At 44.4% G+C, this 16099-nt stretch overlaps 1 protein-coding gene across 1 annotated transcript in view; it reads right to left on the minus strand.

Annotated features, from left to right (window-relative positions):
* Positions 1-16099, minus strand: part of SLC17A8 (solute carrier family 17 member 8) — a 769865-nt gene that overhangs the window by 151836 nt on the left and 601930 nt on the right. The window contains exon 9 of the mRNA XM_069629352.1: positions 10261-10393. Within this exon, the coding sequence (XP_069485453.1) occupies positions 10261-10393 (133 nt within the window). The remainder of the gene's footprint in view (positions 1-10260; positions 10394-16099) is intronic.

Consider the following 16099-nt stretch of genomic DNA (forward strand, 5'->3'; position numbering starts at 1 on the left):
CTTACATTTCAGGCCAATCCTTCTATATAGAAACCTGCGGACTCAACATCCAAAGTAACAAGACCACCACTGTTACGATCGATTCTACTTTGCTCAGCCTTTGGTGCAAAAGTTTTATATCCACTCAGATTAAATTAATCCGCATCCTGGTTTCCTGTAGACACACTATGTTAGCGGATCTTAAATAATGCAGCCAGTCCTCATCACAGTTTATTTCTGATTCCTGACACATTCAAGAAAACTAAGTTTACAGGGGTTATAACAGTTTGTGACTTTACCTCCTCCTGGACCTCTATCCCCTACCATACTAAATATCAGCTGGTTTGTGCAACAGAAGGCAGTCATATACTCTTTCTCCAGCTTGTTTTAAAAGAAATATTTTAATGTGACCTTTATTTGGAGCACAGACCCTCCCTAATTCTGCTTTCAAAAGATCCATAATGGGTGAGGTTTGGTTTGTGGGTGTAATAACACAATCAGCCTGTACAGCACCAGAAATCCCTGCGGACAGAGCTGGGTTAACACATTCCTGCCAGGAATCATGTAAATTACAACATTTGGATCTGAAAAGATGTATTTCCCTTTTCTTGATTTCCCTTTTCTTGCTAAAATCTCTCTATACTGGATTAGGCAAGCATGGAAATGAGTATTGCTAAAACAAAAGCATACATTTCAGTCTCCACAATGCATACAATCTGCTAATATCCTAATTGCACTAAATTATTTGTAAAGAGACCTCCATAAATCCTAAAGTTTCTTGAATGGCAGCTATTAAAGTACGTTTACAGGTGTTCTTATTGCCATGGGTTCTCCCTTTGAAGGTGTATATTAGGTTCTGATTTCTCCATTCTTTCAAGGGGTCCTTTTCCTCATCCCTCGTCTCGGAACTTCATTCATTTCCTGTTGTAGTATTGTCTGAGGTCATTGCCCCAAATGTAGAGGCTGTGCTTATACAAGCATCTGAATGCCTAGACTTATTAACCAAGGTCAATTTACTATCCACTTCTACCAAGCCTATTTACAGCTGTTCATACAATTTTTTTTCTTGCATAGCTCTGTGCTTGTGGCTTCCATTTATGAATACGATTCTATGAGGATTGTTTCCCCAAGATATCCGTTTGTCCTCGTTATGGATAATTCAGGGTCTCACAGTGCTCCCTCTATAGGTGGAGGTACCTGGCCCAGGTCTTGGCTGTCTCTCCTGGTCATGTTGTTCTCCTTAACCACTCCCTGGTTTCCATGAGGTGTCTCACAAGTGTTGACTTTGTGCTTACACCCCACCATACGAGTTAGATTGTCAATTATCCTCAAGGATTTGTATAGGCATGGCCCTCATTACAAGTCTGCCGGTCTGGAATTAAGGATGCTGGTAGCAACGTACCAGCACCCATTCCGGACCAGCAGACTAGAACTGTGCCTGCCGGGGACTCTGCACCTGGCAATTCTGATCTGCCGGCTGCATCAGCCCCAGTTGGCACAGTTTTTACAGAAGCACCAACACCATTAGAAATGGTGCCAGTGCTTCCATCCCCCCACTCTGAAAGAGTTGTGTGGGACTCCATGATGACAGGGTGTATAGCTGGAATGGGATAAAACATTCTCCTTGCACCCCTAAAAGCCATATGCAGTGTTGGCAAGGGGACCACTCGAGACATTGCGTACTCAAGCTCAGGCTCAGATTCTCGGGCCCCCACCAAATCATCCTCTTACACTGATACAGAATAGGGTTTGGTGTCTCTAACTTTCTGGCTGAGACAATTTTCTTCATATAGCCTATTGATGGAATGTTGCAGGGCCTCCAGTATAAACCTGCCAGACGCTGGCTCTAGAGGGCCTTAATTAACCTCCACTATGTCTTCAGGGCATCTGGCACAAGAGACATTAGGCACAAAGTGTGCCGGGTGGGGGCTTGGAATGCCCCCAATATCCGTCTGGGTTGTGAGGGTATTGGGCAGAATCTGTTCTATTTCACCTGATGTATGCATAGCAGGGACCATCAAGAGCAGTTGAAAGTTGGATGGTGAGCTCGTAGGAGCAGGATACTCAGGCAAATGTCATGCAGAATCATCTGTACTGACTGTAAATTTCTCAGGGCTTTTCACAGTGGTTGTGGGTAAGCCCACCTGATAGTAGTTTGGCCCAGGTCACTCCGGGTGACGTGGGATTCTAGTCATCCTGAGTCTCATGGCAGGCTCGGGGCAAGCAGTTTTGGCTTTGCCCTTAGACCTGTTCATAGATCTATGCTTCATCAAGTCAGAAACATAGCCCCACTGATCTACGGGAACCATTATATTTGAGAGCTAAGAGCACAAGCAGGGGCCAACAGCAGCAGCAGACAATGCGCCCCTTTGTTTTTCTTTTTTTGCGGGGGTTCCTCCCTGTTACTCAGTTGTGGGTTTCGGGTAGCTTAATATCAGCAAACTGGCCCCTATGCCACAAGCCCGCTACTTGGTGCAGCCAATTATGCCAGAGAGGCTAAGAGGCTACGAGACCAATCTGATCCCCCCACCAAGAGGTACAGCAATATGGTACAATGCACTTTAATTATTATCAAATAATCAGAGAATCAGTAAATAGACATAGGTAAGAGTCACAGAGATGTTAACTCAAAAGGCCAGGGGAACGTAGAGGAGTGCTAACTCCCCCACTCACTTACCACATCTCTTCTCTCCACCTTTTCCCCTCTACTTTCTCCCACATTCTTTCGGTCCCTGGGAGACTTCAATCGGCCAACCTGATGAAGCCAACACACTGTCACCCCTCCAACATGCCAAAGGGGAGCGAGGGGGAGAGCGGAGCAGCAAACATAAGGCCTTGTTCCCAAGTGAGGCCAGGACCAAAAATCTGTGTAGCTATGCCGTGACAGGGCCGGTGTAGGCATAAGTCAGAAAGCAGGAAAGAAGAATGCTCACGAAGAAGGAACCTTGTAATGTAGAGCCATCAAACCGCACTAGTTCAACCAGCCCCTTCCGATAGTTCTAAGGCAGCTTAACCCGACTTCATGATCTAATGTAGGGATGTAGGCAGGCTTATCTGGGCATCGAAGGGTGACTTCTTTCCTACTTGCAGAGCCTTATGGGCACCTGTGCACTTGCCAACTAATCAGCATTTAGTCAAGGCCACCACGCCTTACCATGGCTGTGGTTTCTGCCTCACTGCCACAACGATGGCTGCTATGTCCTGCACCATCCGAGGCTCAGGTACATCATTGGACCTAAAGTAAAATGCCATCAGCTTCCACAGAAGCAACCACAACTTGCCTTCATAGCATTTTCTGGGGATCTGTCAATGCCCCTACACAGGGAACAAAGATAGATCCTATTATTCTTGCCTTCCCCTGGAGCACCTCTACAGTGACTCTAAAACTAGCTCCTTTCCCTGAGGGAAAGACTTGGCAGGATCTTTCCCTCTTTTTATGGCATACTTCCTGTAAACCCAGCACCTTTTGGCTTTCTGAACAGGGATGCCCATCTCTTACTGAATGTCCATTGAGGTGAACTGAACTTCCCACATTTTTGACTCTGGAATTTGTATATGGTTCCCTCAAAAGAGGATAATAATGATGCTAAGGAGAAAGGGGGCTGAGACTTTCTCTGGTAGTCATCATAACTAGGGTCTGAAGACTTTTTTGAGCATTCTCCTTTAATTGTTGGGACATTTTAACCTCCACAGGGTATGACATGGTATTCCCAGTCCTTCTAAGTTCTATATGGCTTTCTATTCCCGTGGAAAAGGGACTTTCCTGAGATGTTAAGTAACTGGGAAGGTGGTCCTTTTCCCCTGCGGACTCGTTGTGAGCCAGATCACAACAAAAGTTGGAATATAGCTTAGCTTCCGCTTTTGAGTGGGAAATTTTTTTTCATTGGAGTCTACTCTCCCCCGGTTGATTATCAGGGGGTCCTTCTTCTCCCCCCACCCCCGGATTGTACTGGGTGAAAACTCCCGTAGGTTATCATATATCAAGTGGCACATCAACTCACCTTTTCCAACCTTAACTGGGATTGACGAAAAGTTCAAGAGGGCAAACGTAATTTCCTCCCTACAACAGGACAGGAGGGGTAGTATTCTGCCCTCTTTCTTTCGGTCAGTTCACTCAGGAGGCATAATATAGATGACCAAATTAGTGGGAAGGTTTACCTGTAAATCCAAAGAGATGATAATCTTGTTTCTGGCAGGAATGATACTCGGTGGGACAAAAAAGATGATACCTGTTCCCCTCTATAGTTTCCCTTACAGGATTAATAGATGGAAGGTGACCCCACCCTAGAGTTTAGATGGTTGTGGGATTGATGGGTCTCTGTTTCTTGGATAGATGACCTACTAGTGGAAAAGATTACGTTAATCAATTATTTTCCAGGCGTAGTAATGGAGGGGCCAGAGATTATGTGATCCATCTTGCTGATCATGTGGATTCCCCTGTTTTTGTCAATTAGGTAGCAGCCCACTGCTGACACCATATGTGAGGTTTAGGAGTATGACTCGGACACAAAGCTGATATGGTGTTTGTCAAAGACTTTTATCGAACAACAAAAACGGGGGTTGGAAAAAGGTGCTAACCTGCCCTAACTCTAAGAGGGGTTTCCCTGCCTCAACAAAACCAACTATTGGCTGTGTCAGAATGTCCAAAGTAAAGTTGTCTGTCCTGTGTCCAAATCCTAATCTGGCCCTCACAGCTAAACACAATATAAAGTAAAAAAGGGAATTGTCTCTCATCTGATCACTTACAGTTTGCTCCAAAGTCCCAGAATAAAGGAACAAAAGGATGGTTTAAAAAAAAAAACAAAGTTCCATAAGATTAAGACCAAGAAAATGGTTTCCTTTGCCTAGTCATTCTCAAGCCTCTGCGTATGTTAATAGAATTTCCTCCTTCACTTAGCAGATAGTTCAGCTCTCTGCAGCATGGGTCTGAGACCCTGGTTTTCACTTCTTATCTTTGCCTTCTTTTCTTTCATAGTTTAGTGAAGCGAATCCAGCTTCCAATTGTTGCATTCATAGTATACTTGGTTTATTCACCTGCCAAGTATCCTTGTTTCACCCCGCCCCTTTCACTGAAATTAATAAGAAGGGTTTTGCTGACAACTCTCTAAGTTGCTGGGGTGTCGCTTCAATCTTTTATCACCCTTTGGTAGTTTGGGTTCACTCTCCTGCTCGAGTCTACCAGTCAGTTTTCACATAGCCAGATATGTGTTTTATAATAAAAAGTCGCTTTCATTGCCGCCGGCAGATACCCACCGTTCCCTCCGGTCCCCGAGCCCTCCTCTGCGGGCAAATATATGTTTAGCACTTTACCTGCATTGCATGTGGTATTCATTTCTGGCTCTGTGTTAATGGGACCCGGAATGCCTAGCTGCGCTTCTTCACTCCGGCATCAGCACTGCTTGGAAAAACTTCCCTTGCGAACACCGTCTGTGTTCAGGTACCGATCTTCTGCCCTTCTCCGAGGTCGTGATCTGTTCTGACTGTGAATGCTTTCTGTGTTCAGATACTGGTCTCCCAACTTCGTTAGAGGTTGCAGATCAATTAAATTCTTCTTGCTTTTTCTTCTTGCGCTCTTTATCTCATGTTGTCTTTGGCTCCCCTTTGCAGTCTACTGTACTGTCACTGCTTCTCCAGCTCTGGCTACTGCTTCTCCACGTCTGTCTACTTCTGCGGCTGCTACTACTGCGTAGCCATTTGCGTTGTTCCTCTTCTAATATATATTCCCTATAACCAATAGAGGGCTTCTGAAAACTAGACTGTGCAACATAGCCTGAAGAGGTATTCTTCACCTCTCCACCTCTCTTCTTTGTCTCAGTTTTTGGCCATACAGATTTTCTTAAACAGGTCTGCTTCTTCCTCATCCCAGTCTGGCTTAGAGGGACAACTCTTTCAACCCTACAGAGGTCTACTGTGGAGTATTGCCTATGGGAGGCTGAGAAGGGGTGTGTATAGAACTAGATGGAACTATCTGAACACACTGGGTTCTCTGGAGAAAGTAATCCCCTCTGCCATTTGGAGGGACTTCCCCTAGGGAAAAAGTGACATCACATTGCTTTTCGTCACACTACACTCAGAAGTGATTCATGAGAGTATTTCTCTTGTAAGTATATATGTGGTAGGGCTCTGGTGGGGCAATCAAATCTATGAATGCTTCAGAATCCTCTGAGGAAAATGTCTTCGTAAGGATTATCCCCCAGTGGTGTTCACGTGTTATGCCCTGAATGCATCCTTCGGAACGTGAACCTACTCAACAATATCCATCACCACATTAGTGGTACCAAAGGAAATGAGGGGGAGCAAATTAAGGGGGTTATGTTTGTGACCACCTATTACCACTTTGATTTGTTTTCTCAGGGATTAATACTACTGTTCTTTGGTGATGTTTATCCTCACTATCCCCTGGGTCTCCCCAACCTCTTTTATTTATTTAATAGTTTTTATCTTTATTGTTTAAAGGGTGGACCTAGCTCGAGTGCTGTACAGAGTGTGGGTAGCCCACATTTGTGCTGCCATCTTAGTAGCACAGAACTATGAGGTATTTGTGTTGGTAAGTGCATCCATTGAAATTACTCCTTGGTCAGGTGCTGTTGAAAGAGCCATGTTTTGAGAGTTTTGCAAAATTGGAAAATTGTGGGAGCATCCCGAGCCGAAACTGGGATCGAATTCCAGAGGGTGGGTGCATTACAAGAGAAGAGTTGTTTGAGCGTCCTCTCTTTGCAGATAAGTTGTGATTCAAGCTGTTTGGTCAATTTGCTGCGCGAGGAGTGTGTGCCACCAGATATGTGGAGCTTAGCTGCCAGGTACACTGGTGTGCGACTCGTGATTGTTTTGTAGATAATACATGCAGTCTTGAACAGTATCCTGGCTTGGGGTGGAAACCAAGTTAGCTCACGTAGGATGGGAAAAATTTGGTCAAATTTCCGTGCTCCTGTAATAAGACGTGCTGCAGCTAACTAGCTTAGTAGCTGTAATAAGATGTGCTGCAGCTAGCTAGCAAAATCACCTCTTAGCTACCAGACTTGTACCTAGCTCAGGCCTTATAGCCCTCTAGGGCCTCAGGCCTTTAGCTCTCTTGCCATGGGGAACCATTATCTGCTTGCCTAACTTTCTCAATGATGGCAAAGATCCCATTTTAGTCATTAAAAGAAATTACTAAATTCGTGTTCTTAATGGTGTCTTCACAGTTACTTTATTTGCTGAACTAAGCTGTAGGTTGGCACCAGTGCCAACAGAGTGACAAAATCTGATATTGGCCAGAAGAAGTGCAATGGGGAGTAAATGCTTCTATGTGCTATGCTGGCCCTTGTACTACAACTCGTCTCAATGCTTTTTTTATTCATAAAAGTAAACAGGTAGAAAGTGCATTGTATACCTCTTCTTTTGCTTCTATTTTGGTAAGGTGGACTGAGGGCAGACTATAATCTTCAGATATGTGAAGCAGAAACTTGAAAACAACAACAGTACCGCAAGTACCAAAATAAAAGGACATCCCAAGCAAGGTTCTATAAAAATGTGTACTTTACTTAAATACAGATAACTAATGAAAACCCGCCCTTTTAGGGTAAACACACAGAAATGTAGAATATAGATATTTAGGGGGCTCACCTTACATTTCCCTATACATTGCACAGATGGGACTTGTTACATCTGCACTTACATTCAAATGGAGCCCTTTCATGCAGTTGTGGCCAATTGCGGTTCTAACTGCAAAACAAAGGTGTAAATGCATGCGTAATTGCCTATACCTTTTTGCGCTTCATAGATTGGGTAATGCAGCCAGCAATTTAAGCATGGCATTCTTTACAAAGGATTCCTTTTGAAACCGCCTGCTTTTTAGCTAGTTTAAAAAGCGGGAAGATTCCCTAGGAATCCAAAGCATTTCTGTAGCATGAAGAGTGGACATTGCTGGAGGAAAAGGTAATACCATTCCAAGCCCCGCTCTGCCATACAAATGATTGAAAATGTGAAGTAGGGTAAGAAGCATGAATAACATGTTTATCCATGCATTTTACACATGCTTTGCACCAGGGCTCTGCAACCTTTGGCTCGCCATGTGTTTTGGACTATAACTGCCATCTATTCCTAAACCAGCTTAGTCAATAGCCAGATATCATGGGAATTGTAGTTCTAAACATCTGGAGAGCCAAAGGTTGCAGAACCCTGTTTTACACTCTGCACCACGATGATCATGACCCGTATAGACTGTATACTCTGGGTATTATAGTGTACCAGGTTCAAATGAGGGGACGAATGAATAAAACAGTGAAAACACAAAACGGAAATGATTACAGCACTACGACACAGGAACACCATTGTCCTGTGCCCAAAGTAATGAGAGAAAAAGTAGAGTAGCTGTGCAGTATGAGTTGCACATGGCCCACCTCATGAAAAGCTGGGTTTGAACTGTTTGTATCTTTGTGCACGGTAGGAAAAGCAGGGATTGTGTCCTGCAAGGAAACAAAAGCATGCGTTGTTTAAGGTTTCGTAATGGGCTGGCATTGCGACCCCTGACCATGAAAGGGATCACAATGATTGTCTTGTTATGAAGCAGGCATTTTGGTGCTAAAAAACAGTCCCTCACTGACGGAGCTTGATGCCTGGGTGTCAATTGCTGCTCCACGCAGCGTGGAAGAGCTCCAGAATGGACAGCTTCCATTTTCAAAACGAATACTGGGTAGTAACCATTTAATCCTTTGCCATCTCATGAGCAATCGCTAAACTTTAAAACGTGTCCTTCACCAAATTTCCACGACTTTCAAGTGTTTGTAATGTGGCCATCTAAATTCCTAATATAACCTTATGGACTGAGGGAGGGGTCATTATCGTGGGATAATAACCTGCCACCAAGTTATGGTTCGAGGCTCTACCTCAGGACGTAAATTGGGGAAGGAATATTATCCCAAGCGAAATTGACCACTCATTATGTCTACATGGCTATAAGCACATGGTGCTAATAGCAATACATGTTTTGGAGGTAAAGTAAAGCTATTACTTCCATTAAGCAAGAGACGCAGGGGAATAACTGAGTCAGGTAATGCCCCGGGCCCCATAGTTATAGGCCTGAGCAATGCAAAAGCATCCCGCCGGGGGATTCCAGGTCAGGTAAAGCCCTGGCAAGGGCCAATCAGAATGTTTGTTAAATTCGGATTGTCCCTCGCCAGGTACTAATAGTGAGTAAAGTAAACAGACAAACTGAGTTAGTAAATGACATTTGTTTTTATTTTTTAATATGAAAAGAACAAGGTTGTTGTCATAAGTTAACCATTTTAATTGCAAACTTCATTAAACTAGAGCAGGTTTAACATCAGCGTGCATTAGTTGTCATGCTTGGAGACTGCCCTTGGATGATAGCGGTGCGCGGTATAAATCAACATAACATAACATGTAAATGTAAAAAGTAAATTACTTCTCTATAAGAAAGTGAAAGCATTTTCCCATGTTGTAGCTTTCGTTTCGGTTTGCTAAAGAGGATGTTGCAACGAAAAAATTGTCATACCGTACGTAGAAGAGGTGTCTTGTTAAAAAAGTAGTTATTGACTGCACTCTAAACATTCTGATTGGCTTAGAGGAGGTCAGTAACGATCTCCATGTGGTAATTAAGCATTAATCACATGTTCGGCCGGCTACACCGACTGGTAAGGGCCCAGTGCCCAAGTTAGAGGCCCGAACCAAGCGAAGGCTGTAACCATGGGTGCCAGTGCCGTTACCAGGCCCTTCTTCCATTTCCATCATCAGGAAGCGAAGCTGCCTGTGCGGCCCAGGACGGAGGAGCCTCTTTCATGTAAGGAGAGAGGGTTTGGGGAGTGTACAGGTGATGGATTTCGAGGTTGGGAGGCAGGGGGAGCAGAGCCCTCGGGTAGATCCAGCCCAGGTTTGGAGCAACCTGATTGGCTTTTGCACCCGCTGAGGGTGCTAATAGCAATTACAAATCACAATGTTGCGTTTGCCCAGCGCAACCATTCTTTACAGCAAGCACCTTTTCAGGATTAGCTCTGGCCTTGCGTTCTCGCACATTTAGACTTTAGGGTACATCTAGATAAAATAAAACAAAACAAACAGCTTTATCTGGTCCAGATGATTTCTGTATGTTATGTCTTGATTCTCTCTTACGTTCACCAAACTTTCCTTGGGATTCTGTGGCATATCTTCTTTACAGGGATAGACAGTTGTTGCATGCAAGGTTAAGACTGAAACAAAATATTCCCATCATCGGTTGCAAGAAGGTGTGAGTGCAGCAAACTACATTGAACATTCTTTTTAAGATAATTAATTATACTCTACCTCCACAATTCATTATTTTTCTGACTGTGGTTGTAGACAATATCTTTCTGCTTCGTAAAAAATCTGCCAGCTGCCCACCAATGGGTACAATTATGGTCATTACCATATGCGGAACTGCGGATAGCAGGCCAACCTACAAAATGGGCAATAATAGTTAGAATACTAAATTCACTATTAACATCATTTTCTCTTTCAAACATCAAAATATGATAATTGGTGCATTCGCAGGTTAATCATTGAAAGCAAATATTGAAAGAAAAAGAACCATAGAGCAGAACATGTAAAAATCCACTTAGTAAAAGGGCCTTAGAATTTTCTTTTGCGGGCATTCCAGTAGAAGAAGTATGATGAGACGGTAAACATACCGCAAATCATTTTTCAAATAGTTTCGTTTTTTATCACTGAAACCGGGCTTACTTTGACAGTTCAAGCCAGCCCAGGAATGCTCCCTCAGCTGCTTGTTACAGGTGAGGTAGTGCTTAGTGTATTCGCTGGGCTAGCTCAGCAGCTTGTCCAAAATGGGTAGGACACCCATTTTTGGGCGAGCCGCCCCTAAGCAAAGGTTCCTGCTGGAAAAGGGAAACATGCAATCAAGGTTGGAAACAGGGACCTTGAAACAAGTCTTCAAGGTGGAAACACACATCTTACAAGCCAGTCTTCAGAATGGAAGGGAATTTCCAAATCAGGTTTCATTCTGGAAAGAAGTGCGCCTGGTTATCCCTTTCAAGAGCAAAGTGCAACAAGCAAGCTAAAGGGTCAGGATATGGTTTAGAGTGATCAGGGCCCCAGGAGAAAACCAGATGTTGGAACTCTGAGCTCAAATATCAGAGGGCTTATAACGGGAAGCTGACAATGATAACCAACTGTCAATTAACCCAGCTGCAAGCACCGAGGACTTGATCTCCTGAGCATGGTCGGGCATGGTTTGGGGGAAAGCAAGGCTGCAAAGACTGAAATGGATTATGTACTGACTTTTTGCTTTTTAATTAATCAGAGGGCATGCTCAAAAGTTCCAGGAGTCCTGCATGGAGCAGGATCAGGACAGGCTTAAGCCAGGACCAATAAGTCCGTAGACATGCAGATTTCCCAAAATGTAATCAAGGAAAGGACCACAATGCACCATTCTGGCTCCAAAACTGTTTTCTAGAATGGGGTCACTTATAGAATTCATATTATAGGTTTTGGTTTGCTAGTGGGTTACCTCTTAAGCATAATCAGCGAATGACTGAACCTCACAGGCCATTCAGAAGCTCCCCATGCTGGTAAGAGGACCAGAACCTGAGAGCACCCCTGGAAAGGGGCACCTATGAGGGCCCTTAACATGCAGAGGTCCAACAATAAAGTGCAGTCCAAGATACATTGCAAACTGTAAGAACCCAGTAGTAGGGTGCAGGGTTGCTCTATCAAGTTTATGAACTAAGACCTCTTACTTTTTCTGTGAGCAAGAAACTGGAGGATTTTAAGTTACTTGAAGTACCTTCTTAGCACACATACCGGCACCTGCAGAATTGGCTCACATTTGATCAAGCATCTTCTGAGTACTTGTTCTGGCATCTGATAGATTCCTGGTGGTGTCATTGAACACCTTCTTGGTACCCTCAACAGCATCTGGAGACCTTTCTGAGATGCTGGTAAGGAGGGTCTTTTGGCAGACAAAGACAAGCTTTTTATTCTGAGTGCTGACAGGAGAATCGTTTTTGAAGACGTACAAATTGCTCAACCCCTTAATTAGTGGCTCTGGAAATGTTAATACATTGATGAAAGGAATTGAGTACTCTTTTTGTGTCTACAGATTCTTTAACCACTATGGATGGTTTAAGCATCTCTTCTTTGAGTAAATGATCCACGGGTGATTGAGTACAATGAACATGCATGGTGGGCATCCTGTTCCGTACAGTGCAAGCAATTGCAACATCTCAGCACTTTGTGCATTGCTGCCAACTATAACATTATGTGAGTATGTCAATATCTCTTCACTCCTCATGGTTTCCTGAGTATCAGCTCTGGAGGGGGAGGGTTTGGTTTGGGTTCAGAAGTCTTTACAAACCAAACCTTGGGAGACAGATAATTGTGATATTTCCATAGTAAAAATATACTTCTTTGTAACTGAATGCTCTTGTGCAAAGATTGAGCACTTCAATAAAGCAGTATTAGAGACTAATGTTTTTGACACAGCTGTAGAAGGTGCAAGCAAATGTTTAGTTGCCAAATCGCATATGCCTTTCCATTGCACTGCAATTTAAATTAATATGACAGTTATGACAGTACTTATCAGAACGTGTTGAACAAAAACGTTAGAACAGATTTTATCCTCAACTACAAGCCCAATATTTTGCACAAAATCTACAGGTTGGTTTTCAGAAAGGAGTTTGCAGTCGGTTTTCAACATGCGAGGGAACATTTGCTCACCCTCAAATGCAGTTAATTTGGGATTAGCAGTAAACTCAATACTTAAACCAGAAGCAGATTCAGGGCCCGATTCATGGAAATTTGCTCAGAAATCCTGCAAGAGCCACGCGCCGAGAAGGACACTGCGCGAGCCTGCGTGCAAATTAAAAAATGCAAGCTCTGCGTACTCATGAAATTGCTCTTTCAAAGTAACTGTATTCGCAAGTTGCATCCTGAACTCCCCTGAGACGCCCACACACAAAGCATAAACAGCCAGATCAGCCACCGTTGCCTGCTCCCCCGGGCACAAATACACGCACCCTCCAAACAGTTGGTGGGGTGCCCCGCAAGCAGGCCTGCATCTCTGGGACCCTGCACAGGATCCCCCGTAACTGTTCCCGGCCCCCCGACAGCCTGCATATGAAAAATCGTAACTTGGTCTAACCTCAGAAAAGCTGCGCGCGAACCCCCGTAAACTGTTCCTGCACCTGGCTACACTGCTTACGCGCACCCCTAAGTAAGTTAAGAACCCTGGTTGCGTACACTGACCCCGAAATCTGACATGCAACCCACCTGCGCGCTGCAATTCCTACACACAAGTGTACTCACGCCTGCCTTTGGGTGGTGGATCTTATGAAGAACTTGCGTGGCCATTTCCGGTGAGAAAGGTTGCGCGATCGAATCCATGAATACGTCTTGTGCTGCCAAATTGTGGGCATGGGAGGGATTGCCTGCAGGCCGTCCCTCGGAACGCCCATTTTGAGCAACTTCTTCTCCATTTTTGATGCTTACTGCCCCCTTTCCAGCCCTCTGTGCAACCCACGGTTATGCTCAGCGTGGAGTCTCGTGCAAGGCCCTCAATGGCTCGTAGAGACATGTCGAGCATGCGCAAACTCCATGCAAGTCCAGGAAAAGTACTGCACATTCAATTCCATGAATCGACGAACGGAAATTTGCACACAAAATGGCGCGCAAGTACCGATTTTACGTCCATTCTGGCTCCAAAACTGTTTTCTAGAATGGGGTCACTTAAAGAATTCATATTATAGGTTTTGGTTTGCTAGTGGGTTACTTCTTAAGCATATTCAGCTAATGACTGAACCTCACAGGCCATTCAGAAGCTCCCCATGCTGGTAAGAGGACCAGAACCTGAGAGCACCCCTGGAAAGGGGCACCTACGAGGGCCCTTAACATGCAGAGGTCCAACAATAAAGTGCAGTCCAAGATACATTGCAAACTGTAAGAACCCAGTAGTAGGGTGCAGGGTTGCTCTATCAAGTTCATGAACTAAGACCTCTTACTTTTTCTGTGAGCAAGAAACTGGAGGATTTTAAGTTACTTGAAGTACCTTCTTAGCACACATACCGGCACCTGCAGAATTGGCTCACATTTGATCAAGCATCTTCTGAGTACTTGTTCTGGCATCCGATAGATTCCTGGTGGTGTCATTGAACACCTTCTTGGTACCCACTACAGCATCTGGAGACCTTTCTGAGATGCTGGTAAGGAGGGTCTTTTGGCAGACAAAGACAAGCTTTTTATTCTGAGTGCTGACAGGAGAATCGTTTTTGAAGACGACATTGCTCAACCCCTTAATTAGTGGCTCTGGAAATGTTAATACATTGATGAAAGGAATTGAGTACTCTTTTTGTGTCTACTGATTCTTTAACCACTATGGATGGTCTAAGCATCTCTTCTTTGAGTAAATGATCCATGGGTGATTGAGTACAATGAACATGCATGGTGGGCATCCTGTTCCGTAGAGTGCAAGCAAGTGCAACATCTCAGCACTTTGTGCATTGCTGCCAACTATAACATTATGTGAGTATGTCAATATCTCTTCACTCCTCATGGTTTCCTGAGTATCAGCTCTGGAGGGGGAGGGTTTGGTTTGGGTTCAGAAGTCTTTACAAACCAAACCTTGGGAGACAGATAATTGTGATATTTCCATAGTAAAAATATACTTCTTTGTAACTGAATGCTCTTGTGCAAAGATTGAGCACTTCAATAAAGCAGTATTAGAGACTAATGTTTTTGACACAGCTGTAGAAGGTGCAAGCAAATGTTTAGTTGCCAAATCGCATATGCCTTTCCATTGCACTGCAATTTAAATTAATATGACAGTTATGACAGTACTTATCAGAACGTGTTGAACAAAAACATTAGAACAGATTTTATCCTCAACTACAAGCCCAATATTTTGCACAAAATCTACAGGTTGGTTTTCAGAAAGGAGTTTGCAGTCGGTTTTCAACATGCGAGGGAACATTTGCTCACCCTCAAATGCAGTTAATTTGGGATTAGCAGTAAACTCAATACTTAAACCAGAAGCAGATTCAGGGCCCGATTCATGGAAATTTGCTCAGAAATCCTGCAAGAGCCACGCGCCGAGAAGGACACTGCGCGAGCCTGCGTGCAAATTAAAAAATGCAAGCTCTGCGTATTCATGAAATTGCTCGCGCAAAGTAACTGTATTCGCAAGTTGCATCCTGAACTCCCCTGAGACGCCCACACACAAAGCATAAACAGCCAGATCAGCCACCGTTGCCTGCTCCCCCGGGCACAAATACACGCACCCTCCAAACAGTTGGTGGGGTGCCCCGCAAGCAGGCCTGCATCTCTGGGACCCTGCACAGGATCCCCCGTAACTGTTCCCGGCCCCCCGACAGCCTGCATATGAAAAATCGTAACTTAGTCTAACCTCAGAAAAGCTGCGCGCGAACCCCCGTAAACTGTTCCTGCACCTGGCTACACTGCTTACGCGCACCCCTAAGTAAGTTAAGAACCCTGGTTGCGTACACTGACCCCGAAATCTGACATGCAACCCACCTGCGCGCTGCAATTCCTACACACAAGTGTACTCACGCCTGCCTTTGGGTGGTGGATCTTATGAAGAACTTGCGTGGCCATTTCCGGTGAGAAAGGTTGCGCGATCGAATCCATGAATACGTCTTGTGCTGCCAAATTGTGGGCATGGGAGGGATTGCCTGCAGGCCGTCCCTCGGAACGCCCATTTTGAGCAACTTCTTCTCCATTTTTGATGCTTACTGCCCCCTTTCCAGCCCTCTGTGCAACCCACGGTTATGCTCAGCGTGGAGTCTCGTGCAAGGCCCTCAATGACTCGTAGAGACATGTCGAGCATGCGCAAACTCCATGCAAGTCCAGGAAAAGTACTGCACATTCAATTCCATGAATCGACGAACGGAAATTTGCACACAAAATGGCGCGCAAGTACCGATTTTACGTGCAAATAATTCCATGAATCGGGCCCTCAATATACAATTTAGTGCCCGGATAAGAAAAAGTCAAAGACACATAGACAGCAGCTGGGTCTGAAATAGAGGTTTACTTAGGCTCTGAAGCCAAGATTACATCTTCAGAATAATACACTGGTCCACTGTCGCTCTCGTTTTCCATGTACTTGAATAAACATAAGAATTCACTGTTTAGA

Source organism: Ambystoma mexicanum, chromosome 12, assembly GCF_040938575.1.
Source record: "Ambystoma mexicanum isolate Mex_15411 chromosome 12, UKY_AmexF1_1, whole genome shotgun sequence".
Classification (NCBI taxonomy): Eukaryota; Metazoa; Chordata; class Amphibia; order Caudata; family Ambystomatidae; genus Ambystoma; species Ambystoma mexicanum.